Below are 19,616 nucleotides of genomic sequence, written 5' to 3' on the forward strand. Positions count from 1 at the left end.
CCAAATTCCATGTGTAAACTTCTGACTACACATATGGTCCGTATTTATTTTTGACAAACTGTCAAGAGAGTGTCATATACACGAACAGTATCTCACAAAAGTGAATAAAACCCTGACATTTTTGTAAATGTTTTGAAGGTCCCCAACTACGTTTCTACGTATAATAACAGCTGCGCTTGAGGACATGGAAGAGAAAGATGGGGTTAAATAAAGGTAAAAATATCTTTTTTCCCCTGCCAGCGTCGAAGCTTAGTTTTAAAGGCTGGTTATTTTCGTAAAGTGCCACCACCATTATTATAGTTTTTTTTTTTTTTTTTTTTCTTTGGTGGGAGGAGGGCGCAGGTCTGTTTTGTTTTGCGCGCCTACAATAAAGAGCGCGCTCTTGGAGAGCACGTTGAAGACCGCCTGTCCCTCAATGGAATTTATATTTAGCTCAGTAAGGGACGGCGGAGAGTGGAGTCCCACTCGAACCATTCAAGCCCCCAAAACTTGTTCATTTGGCGGTGCGCGTCATCCGGCTGTGCTGTTGCTGCTGCTGGTGAGGGCGCTGTGTGTGTGTGCGCGCGCGCGCGTGCGAGTGTGTGAGTAAGGGACTAGCACAAATTTATCTCCAGCTCCGGGGGAGGGAAAGATGATGGCCGGTGGTGGCGAAGCAGCAATGGACCACAACGGGATATACTCAACAGCTAACCTGCAGCAAAGCCACATGGAGGCGGACAACTCGGACTCCCGTAAGCGACCGCTGGAAACTCCGGCGGAGGAGGCTGGCTGTACCAAGCGCACCAATACTGGAGGTAAGAAGCACCCAATAACAAGCAGCTCTTTCCGTCGCGATTCTTCCATCCTACCCATCGACAACGCTTTTGCAATCACTTGTGGAACACCAATTTGCGCTCTTGCATGTGAACCCGCTGCTTGCAAAACAAGCCAGCGTAGCTTAGATGCACATTCACGCAGTGTGTTCAACCCCCCTACGTGCTGCACCTGTGCATTTGGCGCTTTTTTTGGGGAGGGGGGGGATTTGTGTGTGTGTGTGTGTGTGTGTGTGCGTGTGTGTGTGTGTCATGCGGTTGTTACTTCAACACGCCTTGACACAGTGGCCTCTTTATGGCAGGTCGCTTTTGCATATCAATCCAGCCCCCCTCTTTGCCTCGCACGTCCATTCAGAGCAGAAGTGATGGGGTCTATTATGCAAAGTCTTTAAAAAGCAAAGGAGAAGAAAATCTGAAGTAATCTTTTCACCGTTAACCATCTGTTTCTCTGTTCAGTTGTCGTTTGCCGCGCGGGACATAAAAAGGTTTGGCAGCAAGAAAAAAAAGATAAATACAGTTTTAAATCTCCCTTGACAAATTTGAATTATGCTCAGTGTGAAATTAAAACAGATTAGGTTTGACAGTGCAGTGTCTTGTGAGTCCTTGAGGTCAGACATCTGGCTGGAAGTTCACGGAGAGGTGATAGCCCACTTGAACCTAAACGTAAATGCTCTCAGGTGCAGACAGAGCATGTAAGAATAATAATAAACTGAATCGGAATCATTGCTCTCTAAGTTTATTGTCAATGCCAAATTTGATCTTTGACATAGAAAGCAGATTTCACTAGAAGAACTTGTTACTTGTCACTTTCCCAAATTTTTGACGACATGGCAGATTCCCCCTTTAAATGTTGTGAACTTTTGTTTCCGTGCCAGTTGCTGCAAAGAGGACGTCTGCGTGAGTGTAGCTCATTCCCCCAGGTAATATCATTACAGCCACGTAGTGCACTTCATTCTGCCTCAGTACACATTTATCAACAATCAGTTGACAGAATGATTAACCTCTATCTCCCAGGCACTCTGTCCATTTTGTCTCATATTTTCTCCAAAAGGAGTACTTTATTTTTCACCTCTCCTCTAAAATGTCATCTCTTACTTTATGCCATCAGTCATATTTGAATGGATCCAGTCTGCATTAGCACCCCTGAAATCAAAGGTGCCAAGAAATCACACGGCGTTCTCACTTTGCAAGTTAAGAGCTCACGCTTATTTCTAGCTCAATTAATTGATAGCAATTTGCAAGTCATACGATTACACTTTCAATGAAATCTGCAGAGAGTCACATGGAAGGTGCATGCATGCATGTCAGCCATCCACCACAATGCTACAAATGCGCCACTATTTAATACAACGCCATTCATTTGTGTAAATTACAAATGCTACGTAGCATTCAGTATCACCTCCCATGACATAGGATTGTACGACAGACGCTACTGAGCCTGCACTATAATCACCCAGCGCTTGTCCGCATTTGATATTGATCATGTTCCTTGTAGCAAACTGATCATTAACATGACTGTCAGTTGTAACAAAGAAAAGAGCGCCTGTGCTCCGAGAGCCGAGCCCCCCCTCGTCGAGCGTTAGAAGCCAAAGACACGGCAAATGAGGCTGATCCCTCTTCTTTTATCACCACTGCCCTCCTCTTCTCAAAATGAACATATTTCATTCATTTCGGTCGAGCCTGTGTTTCTTGGCAAGTGCGTCGTAATATACAAAATGCTCGTGTGACTTGATTTTAGGATTGCAATTTTTGTCGCTAATGGGGGTTTGGCACAGGAATGTGAGGCCTACTTGTTATTTTTTTCTTTGAATTTTTGGGTGGGAAGGACACAGGTGCCCTTGCAGAGCGATGTGACGTGAGCGGACTGTGAATTTGCCAGGTGGTGGGGAAAGAGAGAACGAGAGAGAGAGAGAGAGAGGGATAGGAAAGAAGATAGAGCAAAGTGAAAGCTCCATGGAGTCTATGGGGAAGCTGTGTCTATATACAGTCAGTATGACACTGGTCAAATATTCTAGAAGGCTGCAAGACCAATATTAGGCCTGGATTCACGGTAGATGATGATGCAAAAGCACCTCCCTTTTTTGCCGGCAGAATGTTGTGTTAAATGACGCCGGACCCGCTGTGTCTACACGCAGCCAGTTGAAAAGACATTGCGGCTCTTTATGTGCACTCTCTTAAGATCCCACTCGGTGTGGGGATTTATAGGCGTAGTGATTGGCTTCATCACCCCCCTCCGCCATTCTGCGGCACTGCCATTTGCAATGGTTGATGAGCCCCTCCGCCCTCTCAAACATGGCCGTCTCAGGGACCGGGGTGGGGGGGGGGGAAAGGCGAACTGGTGGCGTGCGGCAGGCACGCCGTCTCCGTTCACTCCTCCTCCACATTTTTTTATCATCTAGCCTAGGTTATCAATACACCGCTTCGGTCAGCGGTGAAGGTCACGCTACATGCTTGCCCGTTGACGGCCGAAGTCGCCCCCCCCCCCTCAATGCTTCACCTTGTCGGGTTCCACCAAAAAAAAGTGAGGGAAGCGACTGCCGTACTTTATAGTGCTGCGTCAAAAGAGGCGGAGTATGGGAAGAAAATTCAATTTTTGGGACTGGCTTTTTGGGGGTGGGGACATGACGCGGCGGCGAGAGGAGAGCAGCCATTGGCCGAGTGAAGTGTCATTCCGGCGCGTTGCCGCAGATGGACAGGCCACTCGATGAATATGGATGAGAGCAGTGAAAAGGGTGATGCGGCAGGGAAGACCCCCCCCTCCTCCTTCACACCGATGCAGGCTCGAACAATGCGTGCCGTCTTTCACTGAAAACACGGAGAGTCTGCATTAGCATTTTTGCAGACAATTGAGGCTGTGGCCAGCTGCAGGCATGACTCGGACGCTGCGGTGAAATCTCTTTTTCTGCACCCGCCGATGAAACAGACCTCAGTGGGGAGAGAGAGAAAAAAAAAAAGGTCCGGCGGCCACATTCCTCAACACTACGGTCGCACCTATGCCGAGGGTAACGTTAAGACACCCTTTTGAGATTGTGTCCCGGCATTGATGGCGATCTGACACAGGACCGGAGAAGCAGCAGATCTCAGAATGGGTAAGCCCTCCAAACTCTTTTTTTCCTCTGACTTGTTGAATTGATCCATCTCCAAGACATTGACTTTTGCTCACTTCATTCATGTGTCCGTTTGCGGTCATTTTGCTTCCGCCTGCTTTTAGTGGCAGCCAGCTTAGTACGTAGATTGAGATGCAGAATGAGGTACCTACCGGTTGTGGGAAGGAGGGAGCGTGGACGGACGGACGGACGGACGGCATCTCCTCCTGACCCACCCCCCTTGGATGACTGAACCAAATCTATTTGGCTCAGCATCTCCTCCCAGTATTGCAAGAAGGGCTTTGAACTAGCCCCCCCACCGGCTCAGCGTCCCAATGTGCCCCAGCAACAGATTGCCGTGTTTACTCTACCACATGATGCCGTGAAAACCTGTTACTGTCATCTCAGACGCTAGGTTGGAATTAATTATTGACTAATGACTGCAAACATGACCGCAAGGGTGACGGAGAGAACCGTAGTGGTTTCCTGGCCCCCCCCTCGGGTTTAGTTGATGCCAAGCCGAAAGTTACGCAGTGGGTTTGGGCTCGTCTGTCAACAACAGGTCTTTCGACGTTTGGATTCTGCGACCGGCTTCGTCGTTCCCTTCAAATTCTCGGCCGTGCTGACATTTGATCGAATTTCGGCAATAGTAGTCGGGGCTTCAAATACTTGGCGGTGACCATGTCGATGGTGCGTGATCAAGGTCATTTTATTGTTTTTCAATGTGAGGATTGCGTACGAACAGATTGCCAGTGCACGTCGTGAAAATCGAAAGATTAGGCGATGCGGAAAAAAATACACATAGTGGTATTGCTTACATTTTCATTTGGACAATAGAAATAGCAAATGGAGAGAATCTGGTTGATTGACAAGGCTTTTTCATAATGTCTAGAAAATGTGGCCATCATTCTCGCAGGTGTCACGTACATGTCTGTTTTGTGGAACCTTTCATTTTGGGTGGTGCACAAATGTGTGTCTGAATGGAACATGAGGGGCATATTAATGTCAAGTGGAGAGAGCCTTACGTTGAGGCTAGGCACTTTCTAGTACCATGTTCTCTCAAATATGTTCAATAATCGTGGCAACAGGTTGCTTTTCATTCATTGGGATCCACTCGTATCCATTTGTCTTTCTCCTGCCACCATTGATTGCGTGGATGGCGGGGGGGTGGGGGGAATAGCGAAAAAATGATCATTCCAAAAAACTGTAAGCATGTTTCTTTACATCTCTGCCGATTGAAGTGGCATCACCCTTGAGGCAGCCGAACAAGAGTGAACATGACGTCACCGCATCGGAATCGGGATGCAGGGGGCATCGTTTGTAACGGGGCTCCAGAATACCACCGAAGCGGTCGGTGTACAATGTTTAGTATGACATCATCATGATAGCTATTCTTTCTGGACTCACACAAAATTGTTGCCACACTCTGGATTGATTTACGTTCAAGGTCGATACAAATTTAGCATCCTTATTATAGTCCGGATTTTATTGGCAGCAATGCATTGTTGTCAATTTCTTACTATTATGGGAAAAGCTGAGGAAGGCTTTTGGCAGCCCCTTTCCAAATGGTAGCAATCTAAACTAATTTGCGCTTTTGACTGCTCATGCCATCTTGTTTTGATCGATGGCTATCATTGCATTGAAAACGTCCGCATCCTTCCTTTTCTAATAAGCAAGTAATGCCGAGTGACATTGTTATGGCTTTGCATTTGAACACAGCCTGGTTAAAACCCACTGGAAACAGCTTAAATGAGGCCCTCGCAAGCCGGAAAGAAGGTCATCATTTCCTCTGAAAAATATCTAGGACAGGACACAGAACACACCACTAGACTGATTTAAACGTTGATATGTGTGCTACTGTTTGGCTGTGAAGGTAATGAGACCCAAGTATGGTGTCAAACAAAAGGCTGGTGAACCAAAAATGGCCTGCTAGAGGCTTCAGTGTGGCCAGCTGGATGTTGGCCCGTTCTGTGAAAATGAATCTTTGGTGTGGTTAGGGTTTAAAAATGTGCAATTCCATATTTGGTTCAGTGTGATGGAATACTATTGTCCATGAAATACGTCTACGTATTTTTGATTGCATATATATATATATATATAGAATACATTTTTAGGGCTGTGATGACTTATTTTTTATATGTACTATGTTTAAAATCTAAAGTTAGTTTGTATGGTTCAGGCTTCCATATTTATTATGAACATGGAGGGAAATTGAATTTCATAAATGTATTTCATTTCTGATTCTGTATTTCGTAACTTCCAAATACCTATGAACTGTTCTATCACAAAACAATTGCAAATTCATTTAGAAAGAAAGCTGAGCTCTTTTGTATAATTCATTCAATATGTTTTTTTGTGGTTATTGGGAAATGATGATATGATTTTCCTGGTCTGGCCCACTTGACATCAAATTAGGCTGCCCGTGGCTCCTGAACTACTGACACCCCGGCCTGGTGTAAATGATCATCTTGCAGGGCAACCTTATGAAACATGACCCCTTTTTTACATTCCGCGTCTCTGTCTCTCACAGAGGAGGGTGAATACTTCCTGAAGGTGCTGATTCCCAGCTATGCAGCCGGCTCTATCATCGGCAAGGGCGGCCAGACCATTGTACAACTACAGAAAGAGACGGGTGCCACCATTAAGCTGTCGAAATCCAAAGATTTCTACCCAGGTAAGAGGTCTTTCACTATTCTTGTAAAAAAAAAAAAAAATGTTGTAGCACACAAGCCATGGTCCACAGAGAGCTTTTGCACCGTTCAAAAATATCTGACAGGAAAAAGATGCAAAAGTATTGATGAAGTCATTCATTGTAGAATGGAAAGCAGTGGAGAAAATACAGCAGCAGCAATAGTGACATTACCAAGAAGTGAATGCCCCTCCAAAATTGATGGAAAGATAGCAAAGATGGGTCAGGTCGGCTGCCAACAGGCCCACGGCAACATTCAAGGAGCTGCAGGGATTTCTGTCATCATCCTCATCCTAGTGTGTATCTTAAAGTTATACAGACCAAAGCCTCATCTCACAAAGAAAATCATTTTTCAGGGAAATGTGTTATGGTCTGATGGGAATATGGTTAAATATCTTGGCAGTAATTCCAAAATTTTTATCTTGGTCTTAATCTTTTTATACCCCAAAAACCTGGCATTTGAACAGGGGTGTGTAGACTTTTTATAGCCACTGTGCGTGTGTGCTATATATATTATGTTATAACCACCAATCTGAATTATACGTAATAATCATGCCTATGGATTTAGTTTTTTTTTTTTTTTTTTTCTTCTTCTTCAGTATTCTGGGTTCCTTAACATTTAATTGAAAAAAATATTCAAGAGGGATGTGGTCTATTCAGTGAAACACAGACATTGCAACAGGTGAAGGCTGTTCTATTTCTCCGACCCCCCAACACAAATTCCCGAGCCGTAGAGGAGTCTGTGTTTGTCCTTCATGCCTCAGGGGATGCTTCAAAACGCTAGAAGATAAAAAAAAAATAGTAACATGTGCTGTGCACCTCACTGCTTATTAGGTCCAGATGTTTATAGAACGATGCAATCAAAAGCATATCATCCCTGTACTCCTCATATTTCCAACACAATTGACTGCTTTTAAATTGGAAAATGTGGTGATCTTGGTCACAAAGACATCTATCTCTTTGTATTGTTCACGTCGTCATAGGCCGCCACCTGCTCGGCCCATTTGCTTTGCCCGTCTCATAATTGTGACGAGTGACAAGATGAGTTCATGGCGAGCGCTTGCCGGCAAGGATTTAATTGGCCCACACAAGTAACAACTGCTCCGAAATAAAGTGCTTTCATTTGAAATAGCTCGATGTTTGAACAAAGAGATATTTCTGCGACGTGCTTTACCTTTGGTGATAAATCACTGGCCATTTTGGCTGATGTAGCATGCTAATACCATTACACACAGATCACGCCCTCATCTGTCTTCCTGCGGCAGTCTGAACACACACCAGCAGCAGTACCATCACTCACGGGAAAAAGCAGGGAGACAACAACTGCTGCAGCCATTTTATCCTGCAGGCAGGCAGTAGGCAGGTAGGCAGGCAGTAGGCAGGCAGTAGGCAGCCAGGCAGGCAGGCCTCACCTCACACCGACCGCCGTCAGAAACATGAAAGTCCTGATGGGGACTGTAAAATTAGGCCTCCGTGTGGATGGCAGAGATGAGTGATTGGAGATAGTGAAGAGTGGGGATGATGCATGATTGTATGTGAGAGGGGACAGGCGGGCCGGGCCGGGCTGGCCCGGCCCAGAAATAGCCTGTTTCAATCTCTCTCAGTAGACGTGACCCCTCTCCCAGCTGTACTCCAGCTCCTCCAACACAGGCCAACTTTCTTCTTCCCCTTCTCCCTTCCCTGGCTTTCTTTAAGATTTGCTTCTTATGATGACCTCATACTAAAATATGACTTGCAAGTCTGCCATGGAATGCCGTTTTTTTTTTTTCTTTTTTTTACACATTTGGCTTGAAAACAAATCTTTGTTTTACAAGCCTCCCCTAGACTGTTAACACCTGGTAGCTAGCTCACTAAACCCAGGCACAGGCATCTTTTATGGCATTCAGGGACCATTAACACCACACTCTTAAGATGTTGTCCTTTCACCTCCCAAATTTTGTCACTTGTCACAATGTGTATTAGTTTGAAAGAGCTAAGCCTGCTGCAATTAGCGGCTTGTTCATTGCATTCCGCGATATCCTCATACTGGATGTTATGTTTTCCCGAGACGCAGCATACTCACCATTAAAAAAGTAGTCTTGCATATACCCAATTTATATTTTTTACACGCTAATAGGAAAATCTTCTTCTTCTACTGTTAGTCGTGGTTCAGATTTAACTGCCTCCCCCGCAACCATCCCATGAAATATTCACTCATAAAGTGAATGTGTCAATTCACTGCAGAATGCATGATTGTCAAATAAGGATAGAACTCTTTGTTAATTGTTTGATTCTCACATCATTTAATTTACCATGTGAATTGAGTTTTTTCATCTTACAGTCGATTTAAAACTGCGGCGGGATTACATTGGTCTCAATTATATCTTAGGCAACGAAGAAGAAGAATTACAATTTTGTTCATCCAAACTCTAGATGAAAGAAAATCACCGCTATCTTTGACAAAGCTCTCAGGAACATTTCTGTACCCCCTGCGACTCCAGACCTGAAATATTAATAGCGTAGCTTAGAGAAGATATCGCCAAATCAATCACCGACAGTATCGGGCAAGGCTTTAGGTGGTCAAATGGATAATTGTCCCATTAGATTGGCAGATGCTTGCACGTCATCACTGCTAACATTTAAAGCTTCTTCGGCAGCCGCAGCATTTCTCGGCAACACGCTTGCACATAAGTTACTCGAGCAATTTTTTAGTCATTTATTATTTCTTTTTGCTTCTGCCAGCAGGCAAAAATGTGATTATGGCTATAGTACACAAACGGTGTTTTAATATTCATACACAGTGTGGTGAAAGTGCTTTTGTTGGACAATTAGTGTTTCACGGATGTGTGTGGTGTATCTTTTTCCAACTAATGAAAAGCACTGTCGAGGATTAATAGAACATTACACCCGCAGTTTATTTTAAAACACACCCTGGATTTTGCATTCCTTTGAACATGGCTATAAAGCAACAATAGTTGAACTAAAAGAGTGACGTGTTAGGAATTTATGCGTTGACATAAAAGCACACATTAGGTTAATAGCCTGTGCTGGCTGGCACGCTTCCCTCTGTCACTTTGTCACTTCAAAAATGACCAGCAGGTGCAACAGCGCCAACTGTGTGGTCCCATTTCATTTGCTGCCTGCTTATTTGCTTCTCTGCATGCCTTGTGTTTGGATAAATGCATAAACTGGCTCCTTTGGAAAGGAGGATTTATTCAGACCGCCGTGGATATAAAATACACTCACTCGTGTAAACCTATGCAATTAATCTCTCTTCACAAAAGGGATGAGTCAGATTGAGTCAAGAAAAAGAAAATGGATGTCATTGCAAACCTTTTTTTTCCTTTGGTGTTCTGAGAAATCACAAAGAAATCAGTCACTGCTATTCTCACATGCTGACAATACGGGCGAATGCAAGGTTTAAGATATTTTTCCTCTAGATTCCCGTGACAGTCGTGCTGCCCCAGAGATATTCTAAAACTAGCACTTTTCCCGCATGGAAAGGGCCTGACATATACCTGACTGAGACCCACTGGAGTTTGCTCTTGAGCAACACAGAACATTATCCACACGGGTTTCACACACCCACATTCCGAATGTGATTTTGACACACTCACTTTTACTTTTAGTGCTGGGGCTTTGCTCATCATTTGTAACTCACATTATGATGACGAAGGGCAATTAGGGGCTTAGAATAACGCTGGGGATTGGGCGCCACTAATTCTCCGATACAGACATTGGAGCCATGACCGAAGAACAACTTTGAAAGTAGATCACGTTCGCACTCCTGTGTTTTGTCCGTGTTGCTTTCTCTTTGGCAGACTAATTAACTAATAACCATAATATGTCTGTAAAATCAGCCGAACCAATTTCCATTTTCTCATTGTCGAGGGGTGGCAAGGTGGGTCGCGTGGGCCGGAACCCATCAGCTGCGCGCTTAATGTGTCTGGAAATTCACATCACGCCCAATCCAGCAGAAATGTTCAGCCTCGGAGGTCCGCAATCTCCCGAGTAGCGTTGTCATTTTCTGAGCAACAATAAAATTGAACAGAGAGAGCAAGACAGGAAAGTTGATAGAAAAGGGCGAATGTTTTTTTAAAATTGAGCGTAACAATGTGGGTGTAGAAAGAACCCAAGAGGTTGTTGAGCCTCTTAGAACTGAAAAGCAAGTAAGACTCGGTGAAAGAGTTACATCACTGAAGAGGAATCCTTCTCGCCCCCCCTGTGGCTCACTAACCAAGCGTGCTTCTTTCTTTCAGCTGGTTCTCCGTTGATTGTAGAAATGGGGGAAGGAAGCAAGAGCTGGGTAATTGGGTCGCTTTGTCGAATGTCAAGGAACATTTTCTTCCATTGCCAGGAAGTCTTTATATGAATGTAGATTTCGGCAAATCCCATAAATCCATTCCAAGCGTATTCAAGTAACTGATGGGTTGTGTTTGCAATCTGTCATTGTAGGAACAACAGAGCGCGTCTGTCTGATACAGGGTACCGTTGAAGCCCTCAACGGTGTCCACAACTTCATTGCCGAGAAAGTCCGCGAAATGCCCCAGAGTGCTCAGAAGCCAGAACCGGTCAGCATACTGCAGCCGCAGACCACCGTCAACCCCGACCGTATCAAACAGGTGCGTTTGGGTGAAGCCGAGACTTTGCGGACAACGACCACGGTCAAGACATCATCTAAAAAAAAGATCTGGCAAAATCCCGAAAAAGTATGGATTGGCGGACGGGCCCATTCGGACCCCATTCTACTAAATTGATCTCAACGTGACTCATTCACTCCCATTGACAAGCATAGACGTCAAAGATCTCAACTGGGCTGGCAGTAAATGAGTTCATCCAAGAGTCTCGCTTATGGACTACATTTCAGCCTTCTCCGAGAGGCCGATTGAGATATTTCTGTTTGGCCTCGGTGGGAGTTGTCACCTCATCCATCACTCTAGTTGCGCTGCGTGTGGTCTCTACTGTGTACGGTAGGCACAGTTCACGACTTTATACGTTAGCACTGTTAGTCAGTCTCTGAGGCATGACCCGCAGGCTGGTAAGGTCAGGAAAAAGTGAGGGTATGGGGTTATTTTTACCTCCAGGTTTTCATAGCAAGACAGAGCCATGTGACAGCTGTAGCTTAAACCCCCTAGGATTAACAAACCGCGGAGTGCTAGCAGGTGCTAGCAAAGCGCCGAGCGACTCGGTCCGAAGCGTCCCTTGTTTTGTTTGTGCTCTTAAATGGTTCCATTTTGCCGCTACTATATATATATATATATATATATATATATATATATATGGTTTATATTTTTCTGCAGGCCAAACTGATTGTGCCCAACAGCACAGCTGGGCTGATTATTGGCAAGGGAGGAGCTACAGTGAAAGCGGTGATGGAGCAGTCAGGGGCTTGGGTGCAGCTCTCCCAGAAGCCGGAGGGCATCAACCTGCAGGAGCGAGTGGTAACAATCAGCGGGGAGCCTGAGCAGAACCGTAAGGCAGTAGAGATCATAGTCCAAAAGATCCAAGAGGACCCTCAGAGCAGCAGCTGCCTCAACATCAGTTATTCCAACGTCTCCGGGCCGGTCGCTAACTCCAACCCCACCGGATCCCCGTACGCCAACACGGCCGAGGTGCTGCCTAACGCAGCAGCGGCAGCCGCCACCGCCTCCAGTCTTCTGGGCCAGGCCGGCTTGACAGGAATGGGAGCCTTCCCTGCCACCATGTCTAGCTTCTCTGGCAACGACCTCCTGGCCATCACATCAGCCCTCAACACGCTGGCCAGCTACGGCTACAATACCAACACCTTGGGCTTGGGCCTTAACCCCGCAGCAGCCTCCGGTGTCCTCGCCGCAGTCGCGGCCAGCGCTAACCCGGCGGCCGCCGCCGCAGCTAACCTCTTAGCCTCCTATGCTAGCGACGCCTCCGGCGGCGCCGGCCACCCGGCAACGGGGCTGGGCGGTTTCTCCCTGGGTTCTCTCGCGGCCGCTACAGGTGCTTCCAACGGTTACCTAAACGCTTCGTCCCCACTGATGGCCTCCTCCCTATTAGCCACAGAGAAGCTCGCAGACGGAGCCAAGGACGTGGTTGAAATTGCTGTACCCGAAAATCTGGTGGGTGCCATTTTGGGCAAAGGAGGAAAAACGCTGGTCGAGTACCAGGAGCTAACAGGAGCCCGCATCCAGATCTCCAAAAAGGGAGAGTTCATCCCTGGTACTCGGAACCGTAAAGTCACCATAACAGGGTCGCCAGCAGCTACACAAGCAGCGCAGTATCTGATCAGCCAGCGGATCACGTATGAGCAGGGCGTGCGTGCTACCAACCCGCAAAAAGTGGGTTAAAAGAGAGAAGAAGGAAAGGAAGGAAGGAAGGAAAGAAAGGAAAGGAAAGGCAAGGAAAGGATGAGGACAGAGCTAGAGGGGGAATTCCTAGAGGGTCACAATGAGGAAGAAAGGGAAATGTCCAAATATTTGTTTAATATTTCAGAATCAAATGAGAGGATCAAAAAAGGAGGAGGAGGAGGAGGGGGAGACACCGAAGACAAGTGTGTGTGTGTGTGTGTGTGTGTGTGTGTGTGTGTGTGTGTGTGAAATTCGAATGTGTTTTAGGACTGATGCGTCCTGATGTTTTTTAAAAGTTTGTGTCGAGTCCTTTCTGATGATGGCGATCAAAGTGAGCTGAATGCTCCACTGCCAAGCTGCAGATTCAAGGGTGAGATATAAAGTTTCACCTTCCTCTAAAACCTCATTGCTGATTAAGTTTCCTCTTAGTTAGTTTTTTTCTTTTTTAATCTCGGTTCGACGGTTTCGATGTCAGTTGCAGACCTCAGCTCCCGGTGAGTTGAGTGCGTCCAGTGAGGTTACAGCCAAAATAATGGGGCTGTTCCACAAATCTTTGTATACAATGCAGAAGGCACTATTATGAGGGAGCCGTTTTACACAAAAAAAAAAAAAAAGCAAATTATTTGCCTATGTTGACTTTTGTTGAAACCTTATATTGTAATTGAAATTTCTAAATTTGGGTATTTTATATTTTTAGCCATTATTTATTAATATGATCAAATTCAATTAAAACATTTTATTTAAACCTGCCAATGCAGGTTGATCTGAATGTAAAAAAAAAATAAAAAAACATTTGCCTATTTTTTATTTACAGGGATCAAATGTTTTGCAGTGAAAGAAATGTAAAGTCAAGCCCAGTGTGAACTAAACAAGTGCAGTTTGCGAGTATAGTTCAGGGGCTCAATAATCCATGTGAGAGGATAGAGGAGACACACAGGAATGTATCAATATATATATATATATATATATATATTTAACATAAAAACACATAGCTCCCACAAATGCACAAACATTCAAATATATCAAGTCATTGCAACAAAACCCCCCAAATAAGTTGTTTTACCCTTTATTGGTGCTACAGGATTTCCGATATCCCTTCCCCATTATGGCGTCCAAATCTCCCACTCGGTTCAGCCCAGAAAATGTGACCCATGACGAAAGCATTTTTGATCTCGTGAAATTGCCCCAAAAATACCTGACAGTGCTTTTGCCTTATTGCGGTGTACGTGATCCCTATAATTAACGCCCGTACATAAATATTGCGCGCTGGAGTTGTAAGAAGCGTGCGTGTCCACTGTTGCACTTCCATCAGAATGCTGCGTGAATCTGTGAACAAACAAAAACGATTGCCTTTACATTTAAGGGTACCAAATATTCGTCAGAGGCATCCTCTAATGAAAGGGAAATCGAGTGACGCTTGAAAAGAAGGCTCGCTCGCTCGGTCACACTTTCCGTGTGAGCCGTCCTTCTCGATTTGCATGGAGACAAAAAGGAGTCTTTGGCGTCATCCGGGCAAGCCTTTTATCAATCCCAAAAAACACATCGGCCAGAGTATCTCGTCAATATTTTTCAATCGCTGTCTTTCATGGGGTAATAGTTAATCTAAAGTGGGGAGGCCAACTGTTTTGAGCATTTCTGAGCACTGAAAAGAATACCTTGGCTTCCCTCTGTGCTGCTATCCATTGTGTTCATCTTGAGTACTCTTAGTCTACGAAGACTGCACTGTGAGACATTACGAACACAATGTGAAGCTTGTCTGTCACTTCTGGGATACGTGCGTGCGTGCGTGCGTGTGTGTATTTTCACGTGCACATCTACTGTATGTTACACAGAGCTGAAGGTCTGACAAGAGGGACATCATAAATATCTTCCAATGCCGTCAGCACAGGCACAGCGCTCTTAAATTAGAGGATGTGTTCTGATAGGCAAACTGCTTTTTTACGCTCTCAAATTGTGACAGCTAAGCCCCGCCCCCAAACAAAACATCTTCCAATCAAAAGTTCAGTTGTTTGAACAAACAAACCACCGTGAGGTTTGTGTTTACAGCTGAGTAATATCCAAGAAAATGTATTTTTGTGGACATTTTTTTTCCCCTTTCTGTCCCTCCCTTCACTTTTTTTGGACCGAAGGATGGTCCGAGTAACCATTTTGTTCAGGCGATTGCCGTAACGGGGCGGGCCTCTCTTCCTGGACTTCTTCATCACCAATCTGGCTACGTGTGAAATAGTAGAACATTGTACTGCCCAGTGGTTTAGCATAGTCGAATCAAATACAAGCACAAAAACAAGGGAGGTTGATTTATCAATGCAACTGGACTGCTTGATTGCAGGGAGCTTATTCTTCAAACCTCTGTCAAAACAGTGCCAAATACAATATCTCTCTGCACCTCATTAACTTTCCTCTTTCTCTCAACATCTTATTCTCCCCCTCTTGCACGTTTGTCGTCATTCTCGGGTTCCGCCTGTGACCTGCTAGCTCTCTGTGCTTCTTTCTTTCTTTCTTTCTTTCTTTCTTTCTTTCTTTCTTTCTTTCTTTCTTTCTTTCTTTCTTTCTTTCTTTCTTTCTTTCTTTCTTTCTTTCTTTCTTTCTTTCTTTCTTTCTTTCTTTCTTTCTTTCTTTCTTTCTTTCTTTCTTTCTTTCTTTCTTCCCCCTAACCCTACTGTACAGTACACTGTGCTCTCCTCTCCCCCCTCTTTCTCCTTTCTCCCGTCTCGTCTTCTCATGAGCGGTGTCGGTGGGGTGTGCTGCCGGTGGGAGTTATGCACTAGGTCGAAAGGGTACGATACTATTTTGCCAGGAGTTCACCGGGCTTAAAATGCACAGAAAAACACCTGCCTCCAAAAAAAACTGTGACACCCACTACTAGACCAACCAGCAATTTTAACTCCAAAAAAAAAAAAGTGTCCAATTCAGTCAATCCGAGAACAGGTAAGATTTTGAAAAATAATGGAAGCAGACTTTTTTTTGTTTTTTTTCTTCTTCCCAGATGAGAGCAGATATGGGTTGAGCATTCATGACTATTCATACGTCGGCTGAAAAAAACGGAGCTCATGTCACAAAAGCGATCAGAATGCATACGTTGGACGAAAAGTACGTGGGGAACTTGTTAGTGACCTCAAGCTGAAACAATGACATCCTTTATGCATATCCTCTTATCTGAAAAATGACTCGACTTCATTTCTGTGGAATACAATATGTCACGTCATATGATCTATATGTACTTTATTGTAGCTATTCTAGTTTGTAGTCTAAATGCAGTCCAGCGTTGTCAATACAATGTGAACTATGTTATACTTGTGTGGATGATGAGAGTGCCAACTACGCCTGATTAAGATTAGCTTTGCGATTTGTTTGTGCATTATGATGACTCATCAAGCGGTCGCTGCTGCTGGTGGTGGTGGTGGTGGTGGTGTCCATATTCCTGTCACTGATGATTTAGTTTGACAGTAAGAAAATGTAAAGAATATTGGAAGCAATATAGTAGCATGTTGTCCTGTTTTTGTGTTTTATGTCTGTTGTATGAACCTTTGAAGTTACTACAAGTTTTGAATGAATAGGTTTACATGTACTTTTTTTTCTAAGTTATGAAGATGCTGCTATTTGATAAGTCAACTATACAAAATATTTGAGTCGAAAAGATGTCGGGCGGGTCAGTCGATTCGAAATATGCTCCTCCAGACGGGAAGCGGGCGACAAGGTGTATAGAAGACGATACAGTCAAGTCTTGATAAGACAATAAGTAATAATAGACTCCGTAGTACAACCTGTGCCAAACTAGACCTCTGCAGCTTCTGAAATGCTAGGTGTGCGATCAATTGTTAAATATCGATAACTTGTTTAGAAGTGCTGATCAAGTGCCAACCAAACACTGTCTTTTAAGTTGAGAAAAGATAATCATGATGTAAGAAAACAAAAAGGACTGTCTGTGCATTGTTTTGGTCCCATAGGTACATACTAGAATACGAGTAAAAAGATTGTGATTTTTATGGATCCATGTTGTTTTACTCTCCATGCATCCCTTGCGTGTTTGTTTGACCTGTGGCTTAAGTACTGCTGTTTTTTCACAATGTCTCTCTATTGGCCAGCATGGACTAAGCATAACATGTTATAAGCATCCATAACATAGCCATTAACAATCGAAAACAAATGTGTTTGTGGAGTTAGGTGTTATCTTTTTGCACGTCTTCTAATGCATGCTATCAAAGAAAAACATTTTGGAGGGAAAAAAAAGTCGACGGAAATTGGCGAGGCGACTCGTACGTCACATTCACGACACTGCATGCAGTCAAATGTAGAGTACTTCAGTTTTTCTCGCCTCATGTTTTTATGAACTTGTGTTTTTAATGTCGTGAGTTGGAAAGGAGTTTATTATTGTCATGTTGGCCCAGAAAAACAGCACTGACACAACAGCACCCATATCTCAGATTCAAGTTGATAACTCCAGACATCATCGGTTCAGGAAGACGTTTAAACAAAACAAACAAAAAAAGGGAAACGAGCAAATGTGAAAATGTAATTGGCTCCTTGTTTTGTCTTTTTTTCTTTTCTTTTTTATTTTTAACCTAAACAGACACACATGGCTGTGAGACATCCATTTATTGAACCAACAGGTTGAGCCTCGTATAACCTGTCACATTTTTTTTCGAAAGCTTCTACTTCTAATCTATGAATGTATCCATGACTTTTGATTTCATCAGGAATGTCACAAACATGTAGAGTTAATATCTATGTCAGATTTCACCTATAGTCAGGTAGGCCTCTCACGGCCATTGTCATGAACCAGATATGTTGAACCCAATTTCCACTTCACTCGCATTATGTCAATTGTTTGGTGTTGCATAATTGCACTTTACTGATTATTCGGTCATAGTAGGTGTGAATTGAGGCAAACCATTTTTTTCGGGTTTTTTTTTTATTCTGATGTAATTTGTATTTATTAATCCTGTCGGGTGAATGATGGAAAGGGCTGGAGTCTCTGACAAAAATCGAGAAGTAGCACACGTTTCTTCTCTCTCGCTCTCTCTCTCTCTCTCTCTCTCTCTCTCTCTCTCTCTCTCTCTCTCCCTCTCTCCAACGCATTGTCCTTCACATTCCCTTCAGCAGACGTTTGTGTCAATCACCGAGTGCTTTGTTTTGAACAAATGTGTGAGAGGGATCTATAGTTTGTCTTTTTTATATCTATCTTTGTTGACTGGTCTTGAAAATTAGAAAATATACATCATTTATCCAGCCAATTTTCTTTGGGGGGTTGGGGGGCTGAAGGCAACTAAGGGATGTTTTTTTGTTTTTGATATTGCAGTCAAGTCTGAGAGGCGTAATCAGCACCAGCAAAAATGATGATTCTCTCTGCCACCTCGACATGACGAAAATAACGGAGGAAAACAATTTGAACGCTGAAGGCCGAGTTACATGAGTGATGTTTGTGTGTGGTTCTCTTAGGCTTCCAGCCCCCCTTTGCATTTACTTCTCCATATCTGAATGCCAAATGGATTACTGTATCATTCCAAAAAAAAAAAAAAAGTCTATTCACTCCACATGTATTCCGGACATTGGTCGCCCTTTCACAAGAAGGCTAGGACTGCTAAACACTACAGACTGGCTAAGGCTGCTTGCCCCCCCCCCCCCCCCCCCCCCCCCACCCAATTAAAAACCTCATCTACCTTGCGCCTGCCTCAGTGTCAAACAGCCGCCTATGCGATAGCGCTGTTTGCGTTTCAGTTCGATGAGCACATGATACTGTGTTCACCCTTTAAATGGTATTTCTGACAACTTTCATCTGAGAAAAGAAGATTCTTGCCAATCGGCAATCGTGGCCATTTCTTTTTTATTTTTATCCTCCCATGAACTTGGTTGACTTTTTCATCCCCAGGAACTCATGTATACTTTGGATATATTTCACCATGTTTACTGACAAACTGCTATGATTATTTTTGTTTTGTTTCTGGTTCTTTGGCTAATGTGCAGGGTTGAACACTGATGGGGAGCATGCCAGTACATTGCAATATGATTATACTATTAGACATTTCGATTTGCTTTTTGTTCAAACTTGGGTTGACCTCTGTTTGTTACATTTCAGAGGAAAAAAAAAAATGGACTGACAGCATACACGCTAATTATTCAAGTCACGCAAAGTGATGTATTTTGATTGGGAACATTTCTTTCTTTTTGTGCCAAGGAGAATGTGAGAAGGTGAAGGATTTTCATGGCCCAAATTTTTCAAAATGATATTCACAAACATAAGCACGATGCCTTTTCGTGCCATTGTGGGGAAATGTGTGAAAGGTTTTTATGGCAATTTTCTTTGTCAGAATGAGTGCCAAATAATTCTGCACTGAGCCAAAAGGCAGCAAGCCTACATAACTTAACGTTAGTCGATCGGAACGCTTATCGGATCCATTCCGCGTGACAAACATCACCGTAATTTTAAAAAACATTCGAGCTCAGGCACCATTGTTATGCTGCCAGTCTGTTTTCGGCTTTTGTCAAAGAAACATCTCAGAAGCAGAGTGTTTCCTCGATGATTACTGTTGAAGACAAAGAAAGACGGCTACAAGGCGGGAGGGAGAGTGGTGGGAAGATTTTAAAAAGAAAAAAAAGTGTCATTGTTTTATGTGTTTATTTGAACATTATTCATAAATAGATTTAACGGTAATGACTATTTAATGTAACTGTAGTACTGTGTTTGTAAAAGAAATTCAGTGAGTTGTGTTTTATGACTCGTGGACTCCCA

At 43.9% G+C, this 19,616-nt stretch overlaps 1 protein-coding gene across 2 annotated transcripts; it reads left to right on the forward strand.

The window, feature by feature from the left end:
* Positions 1 to 335: 335 nt before the first annotated feature.
* nova1 (NOVA alternative splicing regulator 1) lies at positions 336 to 12,890 on the forward strand. Of its 2 annotated transcripts, XM_037270039.1 has the most exons (5): positions 336 to 538; positions 615 to 794; positions 6,429 to 6,572; positions 11,022 to 11,188; positions 11,867 to 12,890. In XM_037270039.1, the coding sequence occupies exons 2-5, from the start codon at positions 632 to 634 to the stop codon at positions 12,884 to 12,886; spliced, it is 1,494 nt and encodes a 497-aa protein (XP_037125934.1). In that variant the 5' UTR covers positions 336 to 538; positions 615 to 631; the 3' UTR covers positions 12,887 to 12,890. The 2 variants fall into 2 exon arrangements, with proteins under 2 accessions (XP_037125934.1, XP_037125935.1); XM_037270040.1 differs by lacking the exons at positions 336 to 538; positions 615 to 794 and adding an exon at positions 3,497 to 3,901.
* Positions 12,891 to 19,616: the final 6,726 nt, after the last annotated feature.

This window comes from Syngnathus acus, chromosome 14 (genome assembly GCF_901709675.1).
Source record: "Syngnathus acus chromosome 14, fSynAcu1.2, whole genome shotgun sequence".
Lineage (NCBI taxonomy): Eukaryota > Metazoa > Chordata > Actinopteri > Syngnathiformes > Syngnathidae > Syngnathus > Syngnathus acus.